Source organism: Haemaphysalis longicornis, unplaced genomic scaffold (genome assembly GCF_048455015.1).
Source record: "Haemaphysalis longicornis isolate Haplotype H1 unplaced genomic scaffold, Haemaphysalis longicornis Haplotype H1 scaffold_1, whole genome shotgun sequence".
NCBI classification, from domain to species: domain Eukaryota; kingdom Metazoa; phylum Arthropoda; class Arachnida; order Ixodida; family Ixodidae; genus Haemaphysalis; species Haemaphysalis longicornis.
The window spans coordinates 152671267-152697538 of record NW_027526203.1 but is presented as its reverse complement, the minus strand read 5'-3'; the positions used below and the strand labels follow the sequence as shown (position 1 = coordinate 152697538).

At 44.5% G+C, this 26272-nt stretch overlaps 1 protein-coding gene across 1 annotated transcript in view; it reads left to right on the top strand.

The window, feature by feature from the left end:
* The window catches only part of LOC144138015 (nose resistant to fluoxetine protein 6-like), a 141538-nt gene that overhangs the window by 51810 nt on the left and 63456 nt on the right, over window positions 1-26272 (top strand). Inside the window, exons 5-8 of the mRNA XM_077670055.1 lie at window positions 3576-3658; window positions 9170-9346; window positions 10800-10893; window positions 16730-16822. Of these exons, the coding sequence (XP_077526181.1) occupies window positions 3576-3658; window positions 9170-9346; window positions 10800-10893; window positions 16730-16822 (447 nt within the window). The remainder of the gene's footprint in view (window positions 1-3575; window positions 3659-9169; window positions 9347-10799; window positions 10894-16729; window positions 16823-26272) is intronic.

Genomic DNA, 26272 nt, shown 5'->3' with positions numbered 1-26272 from the left:
GGAAGATTGATGCTGATGTAAAAGTATGAAGAATTATATTTGTCTGTCTTGCATTTGTATGCAGGTGTATACACTTGTTACACTCTGATTTGTATTCATCGGGATACATGGGAATTTTAGCATGCATGCCAAGTTGATTTTACCTTTGCGTATGTATGTACTTGATGTATCTGTGCGTAACTATGTATTTATACAATGTTGAAAATTCACAACATATTCTTTTGTCTATGGTTGACGACGAAATGCTGTTGTATGTACTGTGCTCAATGTGGTCTATGTTACAGGAGGCAGGGGCCTCGTCAAGCTACCATTGGGTGGCTTTTTCTCCCGCCTCCTTGTGTACCAAAAAACATGAAATAAATGCAGACTTGAAATGAAATGAAAAAAAAATGAAACACAAAGCTAGGGGAGAGAATATCCTATGGGAATATAGTTAAAGGCTTGGGCAAGCCTGAATCTCGGCGTCTCCTTGTTTCTATGGTGGAGCAACTTTCCCGGTTGGAAACGCCAGCGCGAGCCCATAATTATTATTCAGCTTGAAAGGCTTTCCGCGCGACATCCTTGTCCGTGTAGTTTACGCCTAAGAACGCACCATCACCAGTGGCTGGTTTATGCGTGTATGGATTGCGGTGGAAGGTGGATGGCATGCACGCACAGCTGGGCTATATACTAAAGCAGATGGCACCCCCGTTGTGCTGGTGGGAGATTTAAACATGGAAGTCTCATGGCTCAATGGCCCTGCTAGCTGTCCTCCATAATCGAGCTCTTCGGGTCTGGCTTTCATGAGTTACATAGACAGTAAGATGCCTACGACAGGGGACAGAAACGTACAGCCATATTTTGACCACTAGAATAAAGCTCGAAGCGTTCCAGGTTCGTCATGCGCCATGCTATGGGATTGGCGCATGTCGTTCTCTTCGAGTAAGAAGAGCGGAAACTGAAGAAGCCTCACTCGGAACAGAAACGCGAATGGATGCGAAAACAACGGAAAGCCGTGGCCACCGCCATTGCTGCCTCAAGTTTCAGCTCTTTGAGTAGCCGCGAATCCTCCCGGATGAACAGAATCTTGCCCGCTTGGAACGCCGGTGTGAGCCACTGTTACTTGTTCAGATAAAAGGGCCTTCAGGGCGACATTTTCAATGTTGCCTTTCACTTCTAAGCACGCTCGTGTAACTGGTTGCCTGTTTGTGCGTGCACGGATTACGAACGGAGGGAGCGGCGGGCTTGCAGCCGCAACTACATGTTTCATGCCCTTACTGAGGACGTGTCCGTTGTAGTGGCGGGAGGTTTAAAGTTGGGCAACAAACGGCTCAATGCGACCTATCCGGTGTCTTTAGCGGTCGAGCGGATTGGGTTGATGTGTTACACAAACTCTAAGATGACTACGCCGAGAAAGGGAAACAGACAACTCCATGTTTGTCCGCTAGAATAAAGCTCGGGTTCCTCCAAGTTACATCCTGCTGGTTGGCCAGGAAGTATGCGCATTCGCACATTACAAACAAGCGTGTTTTGTTTCGTGCACTCCGTTGACTGCGTCCAGCTTGGCAGACATTCTTCTTCACAGAGCGGAAGGGCACTAATTTCTTAGCGGTGAAGTCCCTTAGGGCTAGGGCTGTTGGCGTCTCCTGTTGTCGTCGTAATCGTGGTCTTGTGTAGTCACGGTACTAAAACACCGGGAAACTCATGTATGCTTCGCTCTCGAACGTAACCCTTACAAAAAAACCATAGGGACACTTGTTTACGCCTCGCGCTAGAGAGATTCCTGCTCCACAGACAAGAGACTTATAGCAAAGCTGTATACCTCGACCGCCCAACGGTTTTATCTCCGTTAGCCAAAAACACCCAGGCGCCAACAATACAATTATACACTGCATGATTCGCACCTCCACAGGTTTAGCGTTAGTGGAGATGGCGCGGGGTTTTTCATTGCGTATCGGGCTTTATAAGTTTGCTTGTATCCTAATTATTCCGAAACTTCATTTTGGGTCTGTTGCAAGGAACATCTTAACTGCAACCCAGGCTGCGGAGATTGAACATGGACAAATACATTATGTAAGAATTGCTTATGATCGAAGAGCATATTACCAGTACGAATTCATGTTCGAATAACTGCACTCAGTTACATTGCCTAAAAGACGGAAGTATGCAGATTTTGTATTTCCGTTTCAATGTTGCATTATGTGATTGACTGAGAAAGTCTGACGTCGTCCATTCAATTGCGTCCATCTTACCAATCATTTTGAGAATTCCTTGTGTTTTTAGTAAACACAGTTTGTTCTCCTGCGCAAATATTGTGTAATTTGTATAATAATGAGAAGTTTATTGATGCGGTTATTTATCAAAATATAGTATGCGTTTAAACCGGCTCTTGCAGTGCTTTAATGTCTCATGTATTAAAAGTCACATTTCATTTCTTTTGAATGTTACTTTGGTTCTTTATTTCTGCTTTGGGCACCATGGACTGTCTAAAGGCCTGCGCTGTTGGTGGGCCGGTACAATTAAAGATGAATGAATCAACAAATGAATAAAAGACTATGCACACAACTTGCCAACGTAGGGCTGACAAAAAGCATTCCGGCTGAAAATGTGCGAGCAAAAAAGCAATTGGAAGATTGCTGAGATTGACGCGAGATACCTCCATGAAGCTCCCTTAAAGTAAATACAGTAAAAGGAATGGGAAGTGGGTTTGGGTGTGGGCATGGCCGAATCCGGCATCGCCTCTAGAATGCAAGACGAGCGCGCATGCGCAACATTACAGCAGGAGATTCGTGTGTCTAGCTGCATATCATAAAGGAATTCGTTGAATCATCTGCATATAAACGTGTCTTCTCAATATCCAACCATAAATCCAACCATATGGTCCACACATGCCATTCTGGCCAAGCAGAAGAAACTCAGACGAAAAGGAACGATAATTATAGTAATAAGATGTCATGTTCGCGAAGCACGCCATAATGCTTTTGCATTGACTATATGGTTATAAGCGCCCTCCAAATCTGCGTTTTTTGCCCCCACCCCTTCCATTACAAAAACAGCCGCCATGGGCGGCAAAAAACCCCGGCCAATAAGAACTCAGTTCAATTAGACCGGGCTCTCGGCAGCTTTTGATTTTACGAATTGAATGAATATCGTGCGAGCGTTCAGGGCTGTTTTCGTGGCATACGACAGCTCTAGCCTATTTGGGGAATGTTAGATTCGGGTTTCCGGGCATTCAGAGTTTCTACACTAGTGATTACTGTGGAGCACTTTATTGCAATATAAACTGTTGCGCTGCAAATATTGAAGGTCAAAGCTTGCTCTGAGCGGAGTTTGAAATTTACCACGTTGACTTACCACGTTCCAGAGCCATCCACTCTGTCATCCTTAAATGCTTGAGCAGTTTCTATTCAGAACGAATTGCATCAAGACCATCTGAAGTTTAGCAAACTATCCTTACAGATTCCATATCCTTTCCGCCTGCATGCTGAACAGCGAAATATCAGTTTTATTCATTGGTTTTGCTAGGTTTCTCAACAGTCAGCCTCATGAGCGCATGCTTAGGTAGTGGGAAATCATGTGCTTGGGATGCATCGCAGGGCCATCTTCGGTGCCATACTTTTGCTCATGTCGACTGCTACTGTCGTGGATGTCTACGCTCCTGACTGCGCCAAGCAAAATGGTGAGTAAGCTTCCCCGGAGCACTAGACGTCGAAAATTGTACAACAGCTTCACCACAGTTCAGTGAACGAATTTTTTCTTCGATTTGAAATAGCAGCAACACGAGATCAAAATGCCAAGGGACTGCGCTCGAGATAATTAGACGAGAGATTTTCACCTTTTCATGTCAAGCCAGCGTTGCGCGGCCAGTGGGCGGGCAATCAATCTCTCTTGTTCGCGAATCTGTTTTTGAATATGAGTTCCAGGACATGGTGCACTGATGTGTTGGCTGAGACTGTCGATACTGCGGTATTTGACACCTAATAATCTAGAGAAGGCGCATCGAGGGAGCACGCACCGTGGTCGTCTCGTGATAATAGAGAACCACAAAAAGTTCCCAAATACAAAGGAGCGCCAAGGATCTCCTCGTTTTATGTGAAGGGATTCAGCTCATTGAAGTACGCCCAATGCGTCCACAGGGAATATAGCCAGCTGCTCAGTCGACCTTTGTTGCTTTATTTCTCAGGTTCTTTTTTTAAAATGCCGAGGCTGCATTCAATGGTACCCCTTTTGCCATAATGGGTGGCATAGATAGTAGTGACAAGAAACCTTTCACCCCCTGTCTGTGCTTCGCTGCGACGATAGAACGGGAATCGGCTCCATGCTCAGCAGCCACTACGGGATCAAAAAGCCGCCGTTTGATTGGGCTTGTTGCATGTGAAATTCCCGGGTTGCATACCCGCTACCTCTGTTTTTATCTGCTAAAAAGGTTGTGCTTTGGTAACGGATGGGCGTTTTTAGTGACGATGATTACGGTAGTGTCCAGCAGTGAGCACTAAGACATAAATAAATGTAAAAAGACAAATATTGGAGAAAAAACAAAGCGCACTAGCTGCAGCGCAGAGTCACAGCTACAGATTAAATAAACCAAGCATTGAAGCAACCTTTGAACGCACACACTTTCCTTTATTCTGGATGTACAGTTCACTTGGTTAATCGGTGAATGTAGATTTGCAATAAAATTGCAGGATTTTGAAAAGGCTGCTCAATGCACTTTCACCTTTTGATGAACTCAAGCTCACCGCCTTCTGTCGAAATATTGCTGGGGCTTATAAATTAGAATCTAGATAAACGGAAGAAGAAACGAAGGTGGAGATAATCATCGACTTGTGCATCACAGACAGAATGACTATGTGGGTCGTTGAGACTAGAAGACATTATAGTCGGGCTTCCAAAAAATGAACCCGCTGCCTACTATTGGAAATGCACTACAATTTGAGCCCTTAGTGTATCGCTCTTATAAGGAAAGTTTTGCATCGAGCAATGCTAAATGTAGCCTCTCTGTGAGCGAGGTTTTTATAAGTGGAATGTACCGTCATGTTCCCATAAGGTTCCTTTTACCGGGCGTCCACTGTACATCAGCAAATACGGTCGGTGTAGTAGACGTTGGCTTTCCGAGCTCAGAAAAAAATTAGCGCCGATGAACCATGCGAATGTGGTTCGAAAGCAAAGCTGTAAACGGCACCCACAACGATTACCTATGCGACGTCACTTACGTTCACTCACGTCACTCTACAAATAGTGAAACTAGAGAGAAGTGAAATGCACTTAACCACACCCTCTATTACTTCAAGCAGATATTTGGTAAGGCTAAATTAATGCATGCTACATGAACGGTGGTTGGTTGAGTTGTACTGGTGTAGCACATGAGTGGAAACGCTTTTTTTTATAAAATAAAGCTCAAACCCGGTGTTAGACGATCTCACTTCTCCGTCTCTGCCGTCGCGGACGCAGGCGACGAGATCGGTGGCAGAGACGAAGGAGGACGAGGAGGAAAAGGAGAAGAGGAGGGAGGACATACTTCTATTCAGATTTCTGAACGGCCGAGAGTGCGCCCCAGGGAAGTGGCTCCTTCTTCACAGCAGCCCATATTTGCCCCTCTCTGTCTACCAGCTGAAGCTGGGTAGGCAGAGAGGGGCTATACAGCAGCATCTCGCATTTCTCTTGTTCGGTAGTTGACGCAAAGAGGAGGTTCTCAGGGTAAAGGTTGCACACCCCGATTATGTGGCAGTGTTTCTGCTTATGAGCAAAATTTACATTCAGCGTCGTAGCGATTCGGGTGCATTAAGGGAAGACGCGTCGGGTGTGGGAATGAACAGGATTGTATGACCCGTAGGTTAGTTTATTGTTTTATGGAAAAGTCAGGGTAACGCGAAGGTAGGCTCTGTCTCAGAAGGCTATAAAGCTGAGTTATGTCCCTGAACGAGACATGCGAGTGACTGTCCTCGTGCAGCTTCATAGCACGGGGGGCAAAAGTGCAGGCTTGGTGGACGTATTCGTTGCCCTCCATGGAGGCGTGAGAGGGTGTCCAGATGATCTGAATAGAACCATTTGGGGAGTGGTTTTTTAGCACACGAAGTGCAGGTAGGGACACCATACCCGACTGGTAATTCCGGTAGGCTTGTTGCGAATGGGTGACTACCCATCGAACCCCTGGTTGAGTGAGAGCCAAGGCGATGGCTGCCTCTTCTGCTGCGTCATGTCTTCGGTCTTGAGTGAGGCACAAGCAAGGAGATTCGTTCTGGAGTTAGTCACGATGATGGTGTACTGCTGCCCTCGATGTTGGGAGGTGTCTGTTTAAATAACTGCATGATACCCACCGAGGGTGGTGTTGAGCGCTTGAGCCCGTGCTTGTCGGCGACCCTCGTCTTGTGAGGGGTTCATGTTTCTAAGCAACTGGAGCATATTTAATTCTTGTCGCCAAAGGTCCAGGAGTACATCAAGCGGAGTGACATTCTGTGCTCCCCAGCCAATCTGACGAAGGATGCGGCGACCCGCCGTAGTTTTCCTCATTCGGAGCTTCTGGATAGAAAGATGACCCTCTATCAGCTCTTCCACCGTGTTGACCAGCCTTCCCCGTGTTAACCACCCTTCCCCAGCCTTCCCAGCCTTCATCTCTTGCCCGTGCTAACCAGCCTCTCTGTGAATGCACTCATGGGAAGACCAATGGCTTGCTCAACCGCCTTTCTAGTCATTATATAAAGCATATTTATGTCATCCTTGCCGAGAAGAAGACAGGGGGTTGACGTAAGGGATTCTTGAGAGGACAAAACCTTGAACTAATCGAACGGTATGGGATTTCTTGAGGCCTCGCTTCTTGGTTGCAACTCGCCAGATCATGTGTATGATTTTATTGATGCTGTGTTTGAGGGGCTGCAAGGATACGTCATTCTTCGTGTTAGTCTGAAGATGTAGGCTCAGGATCTTGATCCTGGGGCTTGGAGTGATTGTATGGCCATCGAGGAATATTTGAATGTGTTCCTTGAGGTGTCGTTTGGCGTGAAGGCTGACGACAAGAAGCTGAGATTTTTTACGTGAACACTGGAAGCCACAGGCTTTAGAACATTGGCATACTAGAAGTGAGCTGCCATGGGTTGGTGTGAACTTCATTTAATCGCTATCGCTTGGTATTCAGCGAGAATCCAGGGGTTAAACCCGTAGATGTGCTTGGTGAGTGCACCACTCGTCTTCGCGGTCTCCGTGTGGGCTCGTACCTAAATTGGTAGGACAATGGGCTCTGCCTTTGTTACTCTATTAGTTCCAGTTTCGATTCCTGGTGCTGCCGGTAAATTTATTTATTGGTTCGCGGGAGTTTTCTGTTGACACCAGCGGTCGCGAAAGAACGCTTGGGGGGGAGAGGTGAAAATCTTTGCTTTAGAATATTGTCACGAAGACAAGGACGATGCAGTTGTCTTGAATGAGAAACACGTTTATTGGAGCGAACTTGTGCTCCACTAACAACTCAAAATAATACAGAGGCGGCGAAGCAGCGGTCAAGAAAGTGACTTGCACAGGCGAGTGTCTTCGAATCGAATGCCCCGGCGTCCGCACTGCAGGCTTTTTATCTTTCGGCGCGCGTGGTTCTCGAAACGTCGATTCGCATCGAGAACATAGTAGATCCAAGAAGATTATTCTGGGCTGTTCACGTTAGATCGGAATGCTCTCCCTATCACAACAGATAACACATGCGGCAGAGAAAGAAAGAATGGAACACGCGCTTCCTTTGGCGCAGAGATAACACAGACCGGCGCAGCCGGGCGGTAAAAGCAAAACACAAATAAACAAACCCAATGTATGGTTCACGGCAATATTCCTTGAAATTCCTCACTACGATGTGGCAGGATGCTGCGGCACATTTGTATGTGTGCGTGTGTTAAAGTGCAGGAGTCATGTGACTTGTAGAGTGCAGAGGCGGGACACTAGCGACAATCGGCAGTTGACACTGTCAGCATGCCGCCTACAGCCGCAAGGGTAAAGGATTTCTTTAAACCTTAATACACGATGGCCGGTGTGCGACTGTACTGCCAGCTCAATGAATGTATAATTTTGGTACCAACGCGTCTCGCACGTATACATTATTGGTACTTTAAATACACGTCTGGTGTTCAGCCAACCGTTGAGTCGACACCTATTCATAGAATGGGCGCACCACCGCTAGCTCCACGTTGTAATTTTCCGTGCAACACGCGAACTATTCCTTTTTTCCGGATCGACACTACGAAATACAATTGCAGGGAAAGGTAATTTTGCAGCGCGACGCTGCTGGCTCGCGCATCTTTCATGAAGTCACGCGTATGCTGTGCAGAGAAGAGGCTCTGTGGAACCACGTGGTGAAGTGTCGCTGTACAAATTCAAAAATTGTTTGGTCTGATAAAACAAAAACTGTTCCAATTAAACTTCCTGACGGAAACTGCGATGATTTGTACTAGAGGGACCTTGTATTTGATATTTTTACTACGATAACAACAATGCGCCATTTTAGGGTGAATATGGGCCGGAAAGGAGATTTTCCCGATTGGAGAAAGATTTTGTCGCACATTTCTTTCTTTTATTTGTGTCCATATATTTTTACGAATTGTCCATAATAACGAAATTCATACAAAAGTGCTTGATTGGCTGAGATAGTGTGCTTGTATTTCCTAAAATAATGTGAAAATTCGCAACATCGTGTATTTTCTGAATTGCGTTACGATAGCAAAAAACGCAAAAATGTTTTTAAAAATGCCGCATAGGGCAGTTCAAGGCCCCAACATGATGTTCACAAAAAAAGTTCACGCGATTAACAAAAAGAAGTGATTTTTTATGAATTTCATGACAGACCTTAGTTTGTTTTAAACTCTATAGATAAAAGGTCGGCTACAAAAAGAAATATTTTTTTGCACAAAAATATTTTAAGGAAGCATTGTGGGCCATGCAAGGGTGAGCCACAATTTTTGCTGAAGAAATCCGCGGTGGTCGACTGTAGGGCTGGGACGTTTGGCATGGAATGGCCCAGTGGTGTGCGGCTTGCTTTTTAGACGCTGCGATTCATATTTCAACTGAGTAAATGCAATGAGAGTATTTGGTCCACGGTATACGAATCAATTAAAACAGCGCTACTGAACAGTGATGTCTGTCCTTGTCGCCTTTAGTAGTGCTGTTTAGAATTATTGTAATAAATCAAGCTTTTTTCTTCCCTGACGACACAAAAAAGTTGCCGTGACGGTCCTGCGGAGTTTCTCGGTGCCGGCCAACCTAAAACTTCTCACATCCACGCCCACCGATAAGACATCGGACTCGTACACCCTGCGCTTCATGCACGGAATACGCGCCATCAGCATTTTCTACGTGGTCTTTGGCCATGCTTTGGGGGAGTACTCCTTCGCCAGCGGTAAGCCGTGTTTCTGAAATCTGCATTTCTGGCAAGCGGGCTTTTTGTTTGCCTCCTTCGCATTGCATAGTCCTGTGTTCAAAAGTTATTTTCTAGGTTATATAAAAATCAACTTGAACAGTTTAGCTCTCAAAGAAGCCGTGGAACCAGTTCTAGAGACGTGCAGAGGGCAGCAGATTTAGCAGTAAACAAGCTCAGCAATATTCTGCCAAAAAACGATTGTCGTAGGGTAAGCCGATCTCCTTGGAAGTTTTCTCACTTCAATAATTCGTTTTCTTTGATATTTAATCTTCGAAAAAACAATACCGCGTTCGGTCCGGCAACGAGCACACGATCACACCTAATGCCTTGTATTTCGAGGCGTAGCGTTTTTCGGCCAGTGAAATCCTTTTGCCTGTAACATAGAAATAAGATTACCGATACCTAACCGTCAGTTCCTAAATGGGAACATTTCCTGAAACTTCTTTATATTTATTGCACAGTGGTTCAAAGTGAAGGCGTTTTTCTCGTCGGCGTACCTAAGAAGTGGGGATGGCAAGTAGGCTTGCTTTTTCCCTGTCGTGCTCAGGGCATAAATGTGCCTCAGCGAGATCCAGCTATGTTAAAAATATCGCCCGGTGAAAATACAAATTGAGTGCTTTCTGATTCCAAGAAAACTACGGCAACACATATCTGCTGCCAGGACTGCCCCGAAATATGCATCCTGAAGTCGGTTGCAGCGCATGTGGAGAAAGCCAAGGTCTTTGCTAATATGCCATCGCAATACTGCCCACAAATATAGGTGGGACACTGGCGAAGGATGCGCGTAACTCCGCCCACCAAGATAGGCAAACTGGCCCTGGACGTGCCCACTCGGACACTGCGGGTGATTTACTGCCGCCAGACTCACATACAACCTTGCTATGTCCATAAGTCCGTGGAACGTTGACTTTGATTGTCCAAGAGGAAATAAAGGCCACCTTAGAATTGCGATGCAACCAACTTCTCACCTACCCGTCTGGACTACGCCTGGCGTAGTTAGACACGCTAGAAAATGGCCACGGGTATGAGGACAACCCAGCGAACTTGGAACGAGTGACGGAGTGCAACTTGGGCAATTTGAAATTCTGCGTGGCGCTGCTTCAAACTGTATGCGCCTCCCCCATCAAGGAACATTAAGCCACAAAGCTCGACTCTTAAGAGGATTCCTATGTTTTGCGAGCAAAAAGCGCCGGCTAAAGGAGCAAGTCGACGACATGTAACAGTTACGTTGTCTAAAAGAATAGTGAATTTAATTGGCAATCTCACGACTACAGGAAAAGGGAAATCTGTGGGCGCGCTTATTGCTTGTTTGTTCTTCTTGCTTCTTGCTTGTTCAAGTTTTGTTTGCTTGCATCATTTCTGCAGCAACATTGGGTTCCTCCTCCTGCTGTGTGCGCCTCCTGCCACAAAACTTTTGCACACTCTCCCTCAGGTGGCTCGCTGTTTCTAACCCAGTACGTCGACCAGTACGACTCCGTTTTTGCGTCCTCCTGCATCCTGACAGTGGACACATTCTTCTTCTTGAGGCAAGTATATCCTAAAATCTCATTCGACGGATACTTCATTTGGCCAACAAATGGCTCTCCATGGAAAATGTTACGTACCCTTCTCCCTTGACTTGCAGACACAGAGCCTGTATACAGTACGATCGTTACTTTTAACCGTTTCAGAAGCCGTCTGAGAAAACGTATATTGTCAGCCAACTACTTGAATACCGCAAAAGCTACACACGGCTTTTTGCGCAAAGCCTCATGCATAGCGCATACAACACACCCAATCCTGCAGCGGCTGTTGTGTCGTATCGCATGATGCCATTTAGGCTCCAACGGTTTTTACTGGTAAGCTGTAGGCATGTCTGTAGGCCTCGTGCGTGTTTCAAGCGGGCCCAGTCGCGCCATGTGGCTGGTGCCGCGGCGTTTGTTCACTTCTAAATATATTCCCGAGCTGGTTTGCCCTTGAGGATGCGACCAGGGGCGGTATTCTCGAGTTTTGTCCCTTTTGCGTACCTATCAGAAGTGTCCCTTTTGGCGAGCCCTGATTGGCTAAAAGTAAACAACCGGTAGTGCCGTACCGCAAGCGCAACAAACCCACTGTCAACGCCCATTGCTTAACCGGAAGTACGTCACGATGAAAGGGACTCAAAAGAGACGTTTTCAAAAGGGAGAGTTACAAGAATACCGCCCCAGGTCTAAGGACACATGGCGCCTGTTTCCAAAGATTAAATTTTATAAAATTTCGTGAGGACTGTAACAGAAAGCACGTGATTCACTCCACTGCATTTCATTAACCCAACTACCTCTGTGTGGGGACTAACAAAGAAGTGTTACAAAGCACAGCTCCTCAAACCAAAACCTCTGCTTTGACGACATCTGGAAAGGTTCATGGTCATATTATGGCGGCACTCTCATCAGGTAGGCCATTCCAGCGCACGCTGTTCCAGGAAAAAAATTAAAGCAGTTCCACTGAACGTGCATGCTGACAAGTGTATCGCAGTGATTCGCTAGAGTGGCGGTGGCGCGCTCTCTTGAGTATTTCAGTACTACCCTGGCATTGAAACCGCAAGTAGGCATGAGGTGACCCGGTAGCCCCTAAAACGCCTATAAAAAGACACTTTTTTGAGTTTTTGTTAATTTGGGGTAATAAATGCATTAATTTATGATTTTTCTTATTTTTTGTTACTGCGTACTTTGTGGCGGCCTCACAACGGCAGCCTCCGCGGCAAGGGTGCAGCGCAAAGATCACCCCAAACAATTCGCAACCAATGAACGTGTGCCTGTGTTGCCCAATGTGTTCGACATCGGCTTCGTAACTCGAGGGACCCACGTTCGATCCTGACCATGGGAACCTGTAATGCTTTTGAAGCCCCTGTTTGGGTCCGTTAAGCGTTACTAGGATGGCTAGATAACGCGAACCCGGTGAGCTAAGACGAAAAATCGGGCCCTTAACGTGCTCCGCACTTAAAAATGCAACACCAAACGTAGTACAGTCAAATCTCGTTATAACGATGTAGTATTGGGACCGCAAAATAGTTCGTTATATATGATATTCGTTGTAACAGTATGGATAAAAATGGGTTTCAAGAAGTAGGCAATCTGGCTAGCGCAAAAATCTTAGGTACAAAAACACTATATGCTATTCTTCGAGCCCTCTATAAAGGAGGTACTCATTCCGTAGCTCCATGTGGCATTTCAAACTAAATGGACCAGAACACGAGGAAGTTAAATTACAACACAACAAAGTGTGTTCGCAAAACAAGCCGGCGTTCTTTTTTATTTGTGTTAGGATGGGATCTTCGTCAGGTGTCTTTGCAAAGCACCGAGAGGGGTGAAGTTTTCCACATTGTACACGCACGAAAGGGCCTTTTCTACTTCCGCAATTTTGAACGTCGGGAGTTTTTCTAGTAGCTCATCAGCCTTCTTCAAATATTGCTTCGTTATAGCCGATATCGCGCGCTGCTGTAGCGGTTTCGGTTTCGTTATAAACAGAATAAGTGTCAATGAAATAAAGCGTGCTCAACCAAAGTCCGTATGTAGTTCGCTATAGCTGATAATTTGCTATATCAGTGTTCGTGATAACGAGGTTCAACTGTAGTGCCTGAGTGTGGGTGGGTATTATGATACTGCGAGATGTGCGATTCGATGGAATGAGGTAGGGTGCGTGACAGAGGGTGCTGTGAAAACAATGAAAAACCAACAAAATGTCGGTTTTTACCGGTGCACGGAAGGAGCTGTGAGAACGCGTTCGTGTTTAAAGGATGATTCTCTTATGTCATATGAATAGGATGAATGAATGAAGCTTGCGTCACCGTTTTGCATCGAGTTTAATTCGTTGATATTCGCTTATGTTATATGAATAGGATGAATGTATGAAGATTGCATCACCAATTTGCATAAAGTTTAATTCGTTGATATTCGCTCATGTCATTTTAATAGGATGAATGTATGAAGATTGCATCACCGATTTGCATAGAGTTTAATTCGTTGGTATTCTCTTATGTCATATGAATAGGATGAATGAATGAAGCTTGCGTCACCGTTTTGCATCCAGTTTAATTCGTGGATATTCGCCTGTCATATGAATAGCCCTTTCAGTCACGAATTATTATATTCACTGCAGAAAAATTCCATACTTGGAGGTTTAGCAGTGTCAAGTGTCCAGAGCTAAGAAAAAAAGGTTCAGTCTCTCTAGAATACTTATTACGCGAATGGCGTCGTGTCCTCATACGGAGACACCATTACTCAATCCTGATTTCCCCTATAAAAATAATATATATCTTGAGGGAGTTTACGAACACGGAGGTGAAATAATAATTTCTCCAAATGAAGGAGGTGTTTTTAGCCTTTATAAATGATGTACGCCACAGTGAAAGAGAACTTAGGACGGCAACAAACCGGAGCTCCCACAAAACTTGGTGGCGTCCATTTTAAAACGGTGTGCATGAGTGCGGTTCCGCCTTTCCGCATCACATGGTTCTACCTTTCACTTCCGTACGTTTCGAACATCAGCCGCACCGCTCTGCAGAATGAACTCTTTTAGTTTTTACGAGGAAAACGACGAAGAAAGTCGAGTCTCCATATGGAGACACGGTGAATAAAAGGGATAGGATGAATGTATGAAGATTGCATCACCATTTTGCATCGAGTTTAAGTCGTTGATATTCTCTTATGTCATATGAATAGGATGAATGAATCAAGCTTGCGTCACCTTTTGTATCAAGTTTAATTCGTTGATATTCGCTTTTGTCGTATGAATAGGATGAATGTATGAAAATTCAATCACCGTTTTGCATCGAGTTTAATTCATTGATATTCTCTTATGCCATAAGAATAGGATGAATGAATGAAGATTGCATCACCGTTTTCCATCGTGTTTAATTGTTGATATTCTCTTATATCACATGAATAGGATGAATTAATGAAGCATGCTTCACCGTTTTGCATCGAGTTTAACTCGTTCATATTCTCTTATGTCATATGAATAGGATGAATGAATGAAGCAGGCGTCTCGTTTTGCATCGAGTTTAATTCGTTGATATTCGCTTATGCCAAATGAACAGGATGAATGAATGAAGCTTGTGTCGCCGTTTTTAATTGAGTTTAATTCGCTGACTAAATATACCTGGTGCGTGCTACAATGCTAATTCAGGTCCGGTAAAATATTTATACAAGAAACGTTTTATTTCCCGTAGGGCATGGCAGAAATGACGCTTTAGAGTGCATGTTTCGCGGGATTAGACCGGCGCACGTTCCAAAAGTGACAGGCGCTTTTTTAAATTGTTTTACTCTCTGATACGTGCATTCTTTACGGGTCTCAGCCCAATCAGTCAGTAAAAAATTACTGTTGAACTCGCTGACTTGACACTGCATACGAGAGCCCTACATAAACATTCCTTCTCTAAAATAGATTTAAAAAAGAACATATTACATTTATTTCTGCAGTAAAGAGACCTGGAACGCTTTGCTGCGTTCAAGACGTACCGAAATTAGTTAAAATGCTTTATGATTTCTGACGTAAGAGATGCTAACACTGTGTATGCAATCGATGTGAAATGCCGTGGTAGCAGTGCGTCGTGAAGCTTTCGCGTCTGAACGTGTATTAACGTCCTGTGCAGCCGAACGTAGCGCGGTCAAAAATAATTCCATACTGTTCTATAAAAAGTTAGACACGTGTGATCTATACCTATAAATAGAAGCGCCGGATTGACTGACTGACTGATTCATCAACGCCCAGCCAAAACTGCTACACCTGGACACTTGACAGTTAGGGAGTATATTCGTGTCACGACGTAGGGGCTCACTAAGGTTGGATTTTCCAAAATTATACTCCTAAGCAAGAAAAAAGGGCAAATTGTGCTTTCGTAAATTTGTCATTTTCTCGCTCAGCCATTCACAGGTCCACGTGCTTTTGCTGATATGTGTAGCCCTTACGATATCTAGAAAGTAGTTTGGCGGTTTTCCCCTAACCAGCCCTATTGCGCCGATTCTGCATTTCGGAACAAAACGGGTGTTCTGAAAGATTCCCGAATACATACTTGACTGATTCATTTATCCAATTGCTTTTTGCGAATAAATGTTACTAATACAAGCACACAAGGAACCGAATATTGCTGAAAAATATCAAAATTACACCCGGGAGAGAGTGAAGAGCGCTGAAATAGTTTTTCGTTCATTTATTTTTTTATCGCGGGGCAGTTCAGATATTGAATTGGTTTCGTTGATACAGGCTACATATGCAATTATCTAAACACTGTTTTAGAACATTTTTTTCATAACACCCACCTAATAGGGACAATCATTATTTTCAGAAAATTCCTGTTTTAACAAATTGCTGCATAACTAAACATTGCATTGGTATAACCAGTTCGTTTTTGTTTGCAAATGCTGCCCATAGAGTTGTCCAAAAACCAATTTGAGAATTTTATAGTAACACGCGTATAAAGACGCGGGCAGGATTTTTTAACCTATACCTCTCTGGACGTGGAATTCAGTTCATTTTCCCGTGTTCACATAGCTCTCGCCATCTGTTGGGAGTTTCTGAAACCACGGGCCTCCCCGTATCAGCCCATGGTATTTATCATAAAACTTTGACTCATAAGTACCCTTCAAACCTACTGAGAAAACAGTTGCCATGGGGTACTAGTGGTTTGAACGCACCATGTTGGTACAATTCGTTTAGGGAGAGTTCCGATAAAACACGAGTTCCAGCCTTTTCCCATTGCCACATGGCTCAGGTAGGAGCCCATGTATTTACAGCACGCGGGAGTTCCTAAGTTCACGGCGAACTACCTAATTATGACACGAAATAACTGAACAGGTGTTATGCCCACTAGTGTCATTAGTATGGTGGCCCACTCGGTCATCGCGGGTACTACCGCTAGTTATACATAACGAGAAATATTTCGGTAGGTACGGAGGCGCAGAAAGCGCCTAATCTTGGAAAGTAGCGTCTTGAGATCGGCTTATATTCGGTTGCCGTCATACTAGACCGCTGCCTACCTCTTTTCCAGTTTATCTTGACGAAGCAGCAGCCAGTTAGCCTTAGGGAATCAGGGTGAGGACACTGAGGGAGGAAAGGGTGCTGTTGGATTTTTATTTTTCAGCCTCTTAAACGACTTCAGTGTGCTTTAAATATTTATGTAAACAGTGAACACTTCAGTGCATTTTGCATGTTTAGGTTTATCCTGCAAGTGGCTACATGCACTTCCAACTTGATACCTTCTCTTTTGCGTCTTCGAGGGGTGGTGGGGGGGGGGGGGTTAAGCATGATCAACTATGACACAACTAGCCAGGCTTTTACTTAGCACGCCGTCACTCTTGCCTCGCGAGCTTGTGCGAATGTCGTTGGCATTACCTTTTATTTCAGCGGCTACCTGCTCTCCTTCGGGCTGAGCAGTGTGAAGAGCTCGCAGGGACGTGTCAAGACGACCGTTGTGATTATCATTCGTCGTTGGTACAGGTAAGATCCACATACAGCAACGCGCAGCTCCACTGCCAGGCGATGCTTCACAACGATAAACAAAACTGGCGTTCAACGATTTTCCTCGGGCCTGAGTTACTGTCGTGTCCCACATGTCGCTCAGATGCTATTTTGAGGTACGGCCAGTCTACTATTGAAACTTTGGGAGAGCACTTCACACTTTGTGGTTACTATAACAAAGTTTATAAAACAATAATAAGAATGCCGATTTATTCAAGATTAATATGCATGATATATTATTTTCATTGATTATGGGGTTTAATGCATTTTTTTGCAGTTGAAGTTGTCTATATAGTGTAACCCTGTAACGTGCACAAAGTTTGGAAATGTTTGATTTTATTGAATGTATGCTTTGCTATTTGACTAAGGTCGATTTTGATCTTACGGGTTGCTCTTGCTAGCACCTTATACATAACCGTGTGGCAGTACTAACTTATTCGCGTTCATACATGCCCTGTTAAACAAAAAAATACACGAGGAAGAACGATCAATGATGAATGTATTCTGTATGTCACGCCTCGTTCAACTGTGAAATAGGGTTGTGTTTGTGTTTAACCCCTTCCCCCCTATGTAATGCCCATTACGGGCCTTTAGGGTGCTAAAATAAATAAATAAAATAAAAATAATGTGCCTACGCTACACAGGCGAAGAGGGACGCCGTAGTGGAAGGTCGGGAATTAAATTTGACCACCTGGGGATCTTTAACTTGCGCCTTAATCTCGAAAACAAGGGCTTTTTCGCGTTAAGCCTCTGTTAAAAATTAGCCAGCGCTGCCGGGAATCGAACCCAAACCTTTGGGCTCAGGAGCACAAAGCCTTAGCTGCTGAGCCACCGCGGCGTGTTGCATGCTATATTTGCTGCCACACCTCAGCACGCAGTGCTTGTGAGTGGGGAGCCAGATAAGTGGGGCAGCGACCGTGCGATAACGAAAAAAAAAACGGAAAAGAAATACAAAAAAGGCAATGCAAAATACATCAAGTATGTGTATAAACAGCCTTCTATCGTTTTTCAAGCAATGCGTGTAACATAATAGACAACAGTAATGCTTAAACCTCATTCGTTTAACACCACATCTGCAAGCAAATAGAATAGAGAAAATTTCATAGAAAGAAAGACCAAGGAAATAAAAAAGCGAAGGAAAGGAAAGCCAACAAATCCAGGCAAAATTATTTATTTACTTATTTGGAGGTACTGCCAACCCTTTTGGGATATTAGCCGAAAGGGCATTTCACAAAGAAACAAACAATACAAAACAATCATTTGCACTTTCAAGGTATCATAACACATACACACCTCAGGAGAATACATGTTAGGAGCCAAGCACTATTGAGCACTGGATAATCGTTTGTTGGGGCGGAATTATAAGATTGAAAAATAACGCGTGCAGGAACAACATATTTCTTATTGTAACTAATACTACGTAGCAATAAAAAATTCCGGAACATGGAGATGAAAACAAGAATCCTCGCTCGTAGCTCTACCCGTGACAAGGTAGTAACAACAATTTTCGTTCATCAATATAACGCAGGCATGAAACGACGTCCATAAAACATATAAATCACCGAATTCGCAGTGAAATCGGCTATTCATGGTCTTCTTGCAAGTGCTCTTTAACTAAAGCGGTAAAGTTATCTAGTGGAGTGCGGTGTGTTATGGAAGCGCTAAGCCTTTTCCATTCCCTTGTTGCTAATGGGAAGAATGACCATCTAAATGAGTGTATGAAAGGAACCTTCGTCAACCATTTGGGAATGCTTGTGGTGAGATATTCTTCTTTGTGCCGAAGAAATGTATTTGGATTTATTAATCCTCATGTCACCGTGGATCAACTCCACATGAATATTAGAGGGGAAAGTTTGGCTCTGCTTTGAAGAGTTAGGGTTCCAGCTGTTCTATAAGTTCATTGGGTGAGTCAGATCCCGGGTACTTATTGTATATAAGCCGAAAAGCTTTTCTTTGTGTTCCTTCTAACTTCTTCAGTGACCGTAAAAAGGAACCGAACAATATTGGCGTACTCTAACACAGGTCTGACGAAAGTTTTGTATGCAATCAGTTTTGTTTCTGGGAGAGGGGGGGGGGGCTAACTGAAGGCATCGTCTAAAGACCAGGAATCTCCGTAACGCAGCTGAGGTTAGTATTGATATGTGAGAGCCCCACTTAAGATCCTGAGTTATTGTTAAGCAGAGGTATTTATGTTCGTGAACTGGTGACAGTGATATGTTATTAATGGTGCCAGGAAATTCCGATCTGTGTTTTTTTCAGGTTATTTTTAGCAAAGAGTTTTTTAGCATTATTGTCATTTGACAATGGTAGCACCAGCTTGATAAAGTTTCCAGTAGAGTGTGTAGCGCAACGTGATCTTCGTGGGAGTTGATTTCATTATTTAGTATGCAATCATCGGCGAAAAGCTATAGGTTCACGTGAATGGAGGCAAGTGATCGATAAATATAAGAAATATAGAGGTACTAAGATGCTTCCTTGAGGTTCTCCGGAAGTTAAGCTTGCTATTGAGGACGTTTCATTGTTTATCTCCATGTACGGTGCCCTATCAGATAGGTAATTTTGAATCCAGCCTATAACAGCAATTTCCTATAGCTGACTGAAGTTTTTTTCATTATTTTTTGTGCGAGACACGATCTGAAGCTTTTGAGAAATCTAGTAGATGACGCCCACTTGTTTTTTGATGTCAATGCTCGATGACAACTCGTAAATAAGTTCAGCTAGTTGAGTCACTGTCAATGTGGTGCATTTGTAATCACTCCTCTGTATTTCAACCACTCCTGCTATAGCCCTTAAAGGGCTGCAGTATGTGAAAATAAATAAATAAATAAATAAATAAATAAATAAATAAATAAATAAATAAATAAATAAATAAATAAATAAATAAATAATAAGCCCTATAGAAAATCCACGTTTGGGCGACGACGTAAAGCGTTTCCGTTAAAGGTAAGTGGATAGATATTTAAGAAGTATATTTTCAAAAATTTTGCATACTGTGCGTGTTAAAGAAATGTGTCTGTAGTTTGAGTCATCATTATTGTTTTCAGATGTAGGTATTGATATTATGTTTGCCTTCCTGCACTTCCTTGGAACAGCACATGCCTGGAGCGATGTTGAAAATAATGCATATGTACTTTGATATGCACTCGGCGTACCCTCTTAGAAACTGGTTCGGTATTTTGTCAGGGGCAGGGCTCTTTCTTACATCAAGTCTGAGGATAAGGTTCAGTACGCCTGCTCCAGTTACAATGACCGGTTCAAGGTGGTTTTCGTTGCATGATTTAATACAAGGTAAAGTACAGTCATCGGTAGTGAAAAGAGATTTAAAGTAACGTATTTACTCAATTCTAAGCACCCCCCCCCCTCCAGTCTAAGCACCCTCCCCTACTTTCAGAAAAAATTTGAAAAAAGTTTGCATCCGAATTTAAGCACCTCCTTTTCTAAGCAACCATCAGAAGTTTGATTTCATACGCGTGGAAGCGGGCTCGAGTTGATATTGTGGCAAAGTAATTTATGAAGTTTTCAATTACAATCCACTTCAACGGAACAGCAGACGACCTGCTGGGGAGGCTGAAAGCGGGGGCCCAGGCGTCACAAAGGACTCAAATGGTAGTGAAGGTGACTGGGTATCATACGTAAGCTGTGAGTTCACTGATATTATTGGGCTGAATGTTGCCCAAATAAAACAGTATTCCTTGCTCTCGTCTTGCCGAGATACATCCGCCAAGAAAACTGGAAGGGGGGGGGGGGGGAATTCGGTTTTCCTCATCTAAGCACCACCCTCGCATTGGGCATCGTGATCGAGAAAGAAAAGGGGTGCTTAGAATCCAGTAAATAGGGTATGTATTTAAGGACTCAGCAGTTGTTCGGTTTGGTCCTGTGGAAGGTTTTCGGCACGTTTTTTTATTATATTCCCAAAATGTTTAGGCGAAATTATAATGGAGCTCGCAGGATGTTTTTGAAATAGTGGCATTTGGCCATCTTGATCTCCGATTTCATGTCAGCAATGACAGTACAAAGAACATTTCCAGAAAGGCTCGGTTTACGCTTAAGCAACTTCCCAAGATTTAAACCCTTCGTTTAGCATGAATGACGCCTCATGGTAATTATGAGTTATGCTTTCTCATTCTTTTTTGTTTTTACTGGCACGCAATTGCAAATGCAGTGTAGTACAATGTTTTTCAATGATTGCCAGAGTATTTTAAAGTCGGTAGAGGGATGATCTGAAGCATTTACAAACGACTGTAACTAGTTGGAAAGATAACAAATAACACTTGTATCGTCAACTTTAGCGAAATCAGCAAAAAATGTTGTCTGTGATACCCAAATAGCTTTCCGTCTTGTGGGAGGTACATAACATTAGTTTGTGGTCTGATATACCGGTCATCACGTTGTTTTTTTTAGCCATGTGGCGGGAACTGGCTGCTCGGAAAATCAGGTCAAGTATATTTGATTTCGTTCCTTGCAAACGTGTCGGTTCCTTCAGGAGCTGACTCCGGTTAGAAGACAACAATATATCAAGAAGTATCTCCGAGCATGTGCACTGGAATTTCAATGTTCCCCAGTTGATGGCTGGCAGATTGAAAGCGCCCAACCCGACAACGCTTCCCCGAACCACATGGCGTTTCATCTAGCCACGAAGAGCTTGCCAACTATCTGGCCCAGAAGTGGGGCTCCGATAAACACACCCTATACCACAACCGTACATGAACCAAATATCAGTTTGCAGAATAATGCTTATGCATCGCGTGCTTCAGGAATAGTAGTGAAAGGTATAGTTTTGTAAAAAAGGATGGCCACGCCTCCTCCTTGTGTTGCTCTATCTTTGCGTACGATAACATAGCCGGGCGGTGTCATTTTAAAATATGTGACGCCGTGCGTAAGCCAGGTTCCTGTTATTGCTAAGAGGTCTGGTTTTATGGCAAGGATCAACGACTCAACAGTATCTGATTTATTTAGAATGCTTCTAGCGTTTAAATTTGCGAAGATTACAGTTCGACACGTTGCTTTTGACGCCGAGGGCGTAGTGCCATTGCCACGCCTTGGGACTTTTTTTTTCAATTCAGGAAGCACTCGAGTCAGTGCGTACAACTAATTTGTCATTTTTTGCTTCGTCCCATTGATACCAGATGTTGGTTATTCGTAGGTTATCATACGCTAATGAGAGTGTGTCCCCACACTCCTTATTTGCCCTAACACAGTTGCATAGCTTTTTCTTCGGAGCCGGACACGCACCGTGGGAGAAAAAAAAACTATAGAAAATTACAAACTTTAATAGCTCTAATTGCCACGATTCACATTAACGCCGTAATGGTGCAGATGAAGATCACATTTAGTGCAACCCAGTCGCAACAGGAAGGAGGTATTGATATGGGCCGTAAAGTCGTTTGTTTCAATTAGTTCCACCTACAAGTCGACACCTGTTTTTCAATATTTTTTTTACTTAAGACTGCTTATATTAGGAAGTTCTGCTTGAACCGAGTGAAGTATAAGCGGAACCTAATATTGCCTTTTCTTTTTTCCATAATCCGTGAAAATTCCAGTTATGTGGAACTTTTCGGTCTGCCTAACGATCGGCTTTACCTACTGGTATTTTAAATTTCATGAGGCAGTACCGCGGACTAAGGACGACGTAACGAAACCACTGACCAAAAACGTGTTTTTCCAAATAATTGATTATGTCCGCTGGTTTTTTCGTGCAGGCTGGTACCTCATGCAATATTCCTGTCGATTCTGCGAAGAAGTTTACTTATCTTCCAGCTTCCGTATAGAGTTATGACGTAGCGAACAATGCTTCCTGCAAGTGACCCTTAACGCCATATAGTGTTGGTAGATTAGTGCCATCTCGAAATTTATACAGGTTTTATTATTTACGATTTCATCCGAGTTAGAAAAAACACGTCGATATACAATCCTATATATTTTACATTTGGGCTGTATCATTAGGTTGAACACGAACAATCATTACAGCTTTTTTAATGTAGAAACATTTATCGATTCAACTGAATTTGTCTATAGGGGTTCCTAGTAAATAAAGGATTGGTTTTGCTTTTGTTGACGTGTATGTAGCTCTCAAGCATGCAATGCAGCACTTTGCGTATGTCTTTATGAACAGCTTCAACGGCATGTCCGTACAGAGAACGTTCAAAAACCAAAGGCGCCTTTTTGTGAATTTGATAAACATGATGCTCTTTCCCGCACTCCAGATCAGTGAGAGGGTGCGAGATGGGATTCTCTACCGGGTGGCGACGCTCTTTCTCGCCGCCGGCGACGGCTACGGCGGCGAACCGGCACCACAGATAGCACAGGAGACGGGCAACTACACGCCGACAGGCAGGCCTAGTACCTAATCGACACCGCATCCACACGTGGAAATGCACGGTAGTTAATGGTATGGGCAAATGTTGCTAAATTAGTGCATGTCCCCAGCATAGTTTTCATAAAAAGTGGAAAAAACAATGGCTCATAAGCGTGACCAATTCGTTACATAAAGGTTAACCGTCGCGATGCCTTCGTTACATAGAGGTCACCGAGTAGCAGTAGTAGCAGTATGAATGCATTATTGGATGAGGTGGACTTAGCCTTGCACAACTGCCGGCAATTGCTCCGCCTAATTGTCCCCAATATTATATTAGATACACGCAATGCCACCACACTTCACTTAGTCCTATTATAGCAGAGAGACACAATTAATGTCACCACACCTCATTTTGCCCTGTGGGCTGCAAGAATCCCAGCAGGAGACGAGACACCTCTCGTGGCACAATCAAAAGGCCCCCAGGAAAAATAATTTCCTCCGTTGTATCGCATGCACTTCAATGGGGCTGGCAATGGGGAATTAAAAAACTTCGTTAAATCCACGAATTCGTTACAGAGAAGTTCGTTACAGCCAGGTATAACCGTTGTAGGAGCAGGAGCCCGCCGTAGAATTTCATCGCGAAGGGAACGCGACCACAAAACACACAGCTTCGGCCTCACGCTCGAGTGCAAAACTTAGCTCGGGCAGACAGCGTTACGTAAGGGAGCAAGAAATTTGTTCTATAAGACGCAAATTACCGTCCAGAGAAGAGCAGAACCGTAGAAGGGCCACGCGCTACTTGCCTCCGGGATGTAAATAAGGAGATAACAGGCAACTGACTACGCTGAATCTGCAATAACCATCGCAACCGCCATCAGTGCCGCGGCTTGAGAGGCGTTCGAATGGCTTCAATTATAGTTGTACATTTGTACATGTTTATGTCTTATGAAAGTTAACGCGCAGAAAAATGTCACTTGTTTCTTTGAGAGCATGTGTGCGCGGGTCTCGTTCCGTTATTTTTCACATGACTCTTGGCACATCCGCTCCGTCACCGTTTACGTCGTCTCTGCTGGGGGACTGATAGCTTCACTTTGATTATTTGCGTGAATATTTTCAAGGTACGGCCCCAGGGACTAGTATATTCGTTTTCTGCGGATGCCAATCTATCAATTCAGACCAACTTCGGTTTTCTGTTCAGTGTTAGGTCTTCACAGCAATGCGAGCGAACTAGTTGAAGCTCACCTAACGGGACAATATGAACGCCTCGCTCGCACACCCACAACGATACACACACTCAGCAAACTAGGAATAGGATACCACACACTATATCAGGACGCGAAAACAGTTCCCCCTAGTATTCACTCTCGTATTGTAGCCAGACCACTTCCCCGCAACATGCACCCCACGTACCACTCCGAGCGCAGGGTACAACGAGCCCGTGTCCTGCTCAAGAAGTATAAAAATGATCCGCAAGTCATTTACGTCGATGCAGCAGAGTACGTACACAAGGAGGCTTTCACCGCAATCGCCGTTCAAAATTACCCCAACACCAGCATGCTCGATTCTGTAACAGCCCGGATGCCCATCCCAGAACCGGCTGAAGAGGCAGCAATAACGTTCGCCCTTGCACTCACTCCCACACCCGCAACAATCATTACAGATTCTAGAACTGCTCTCCAAAATTTAGCCGCTGGACGCATATCCCCAGCGGCACTCAAAAGTTTGCTAAAAAAACCACCGCAATCCCCAGTACAACTGATCTGGACCCCCGTGTTGGAAATACTAGCGAGGAGGAAGAAGTGGCCCCAGCAACATACCGCTCGAATCATCATCATTGTACAGAGTGTTCCATCCTGTCCCATTAAAGCGGCGGCTCCCGTTCGCGTCCCGGCTCGGTCCTTTCTGCGACATGGTGCCGAAACGACGGGGAAAGCGGCTTTCACAGACGTGAGACACCCTAACGAGCGCCGGCCCCGTCGACCTTCGAGAAGAAGTTTCCGCCGGTGCATTTGTGTCCTCGTCTGGAGCCGCGCCAAGGGAACTCAACGTTGGAAGGTCTGAGCGGGCTACCAACCAACGACGTGAGCCGTGGGGCGAGGACCGTGCAACCTGACGCAGAACAAGCTTGAAGCACAAGGAAACGACCCGAGGGGAACGAGCTTCAAGCACATGAACAAAAGGCAATCACGATCAAGGCATCACATTCCTGCCATGTAGCGACGCGTGCTTGATCGTAGCCGTCACAAGGAACGCCTAACGGCTTTTCCTGGACTTTCTCTCAACGATCTTTAGGACTTACCAACGCCGAGGAAAACGATGGAGAATCTTCTTTATCAACGACTCCAGGTACGTGAAGAAGTATCGACGATTATAAAACGAGTTGAACTGCATCTTCCATATGGACCGCCGTCGCTAGTGCAGCTCTCTAGCTGGAACGAGTTTTTGGTAGAGAAGGAGCAAGCTCTCAAGGAAATGGACGGAAAAATTGAAGACCTCGTTGCCATTGACGAGATTGCCGAGGAAATCGAAAGGGCCAAACACGGGCAAACACCATCGTAACGAAAAAATGGAAGTTAGGAAGAGTTATTGGGGATTTGCGAGTGTCTTTAAAACGCACGATTCGCGAACGAATGAGACGCAATCTGAACCATGGAGGCCTACCTTCATTTCCAGATTACGGCTCAAACAGTGAGAGCACGTCTGTCGGCGGGCCGGCGGCAATACTGAGGGGCGTAACTGACCAAGCATGCAACGATAATCCCAGCATAATCTTGATAGGCGAACCGGAACAGGACCTTAAGCGAGAATCGGACACGGGTAATTTAACAAATAGCGCTTTATTGCCTTCAGCACTGCCAGAAACTTGGAACTGCCACAACCCCAAAAGTGAATTACGCGAATCCGACACAGGAAACGACCGCGCCACCCAAAATAGGCTACCCCGCACGGTATCTCCTGCGGTCGCGAACAGAAAGGCTTCAATGAATGCTAACGTTACTGATTGTAGGGGGCGTGTGAAAACTACTACCCAAGGTAAATACAGGACGCAACGAAAGCGCAAACAGGAGAAAAAGGGGGAAGCACCAAACACCAAGACGAAAGGCAGAAGAGGGGCATCTTCTGGATTTTCTGGC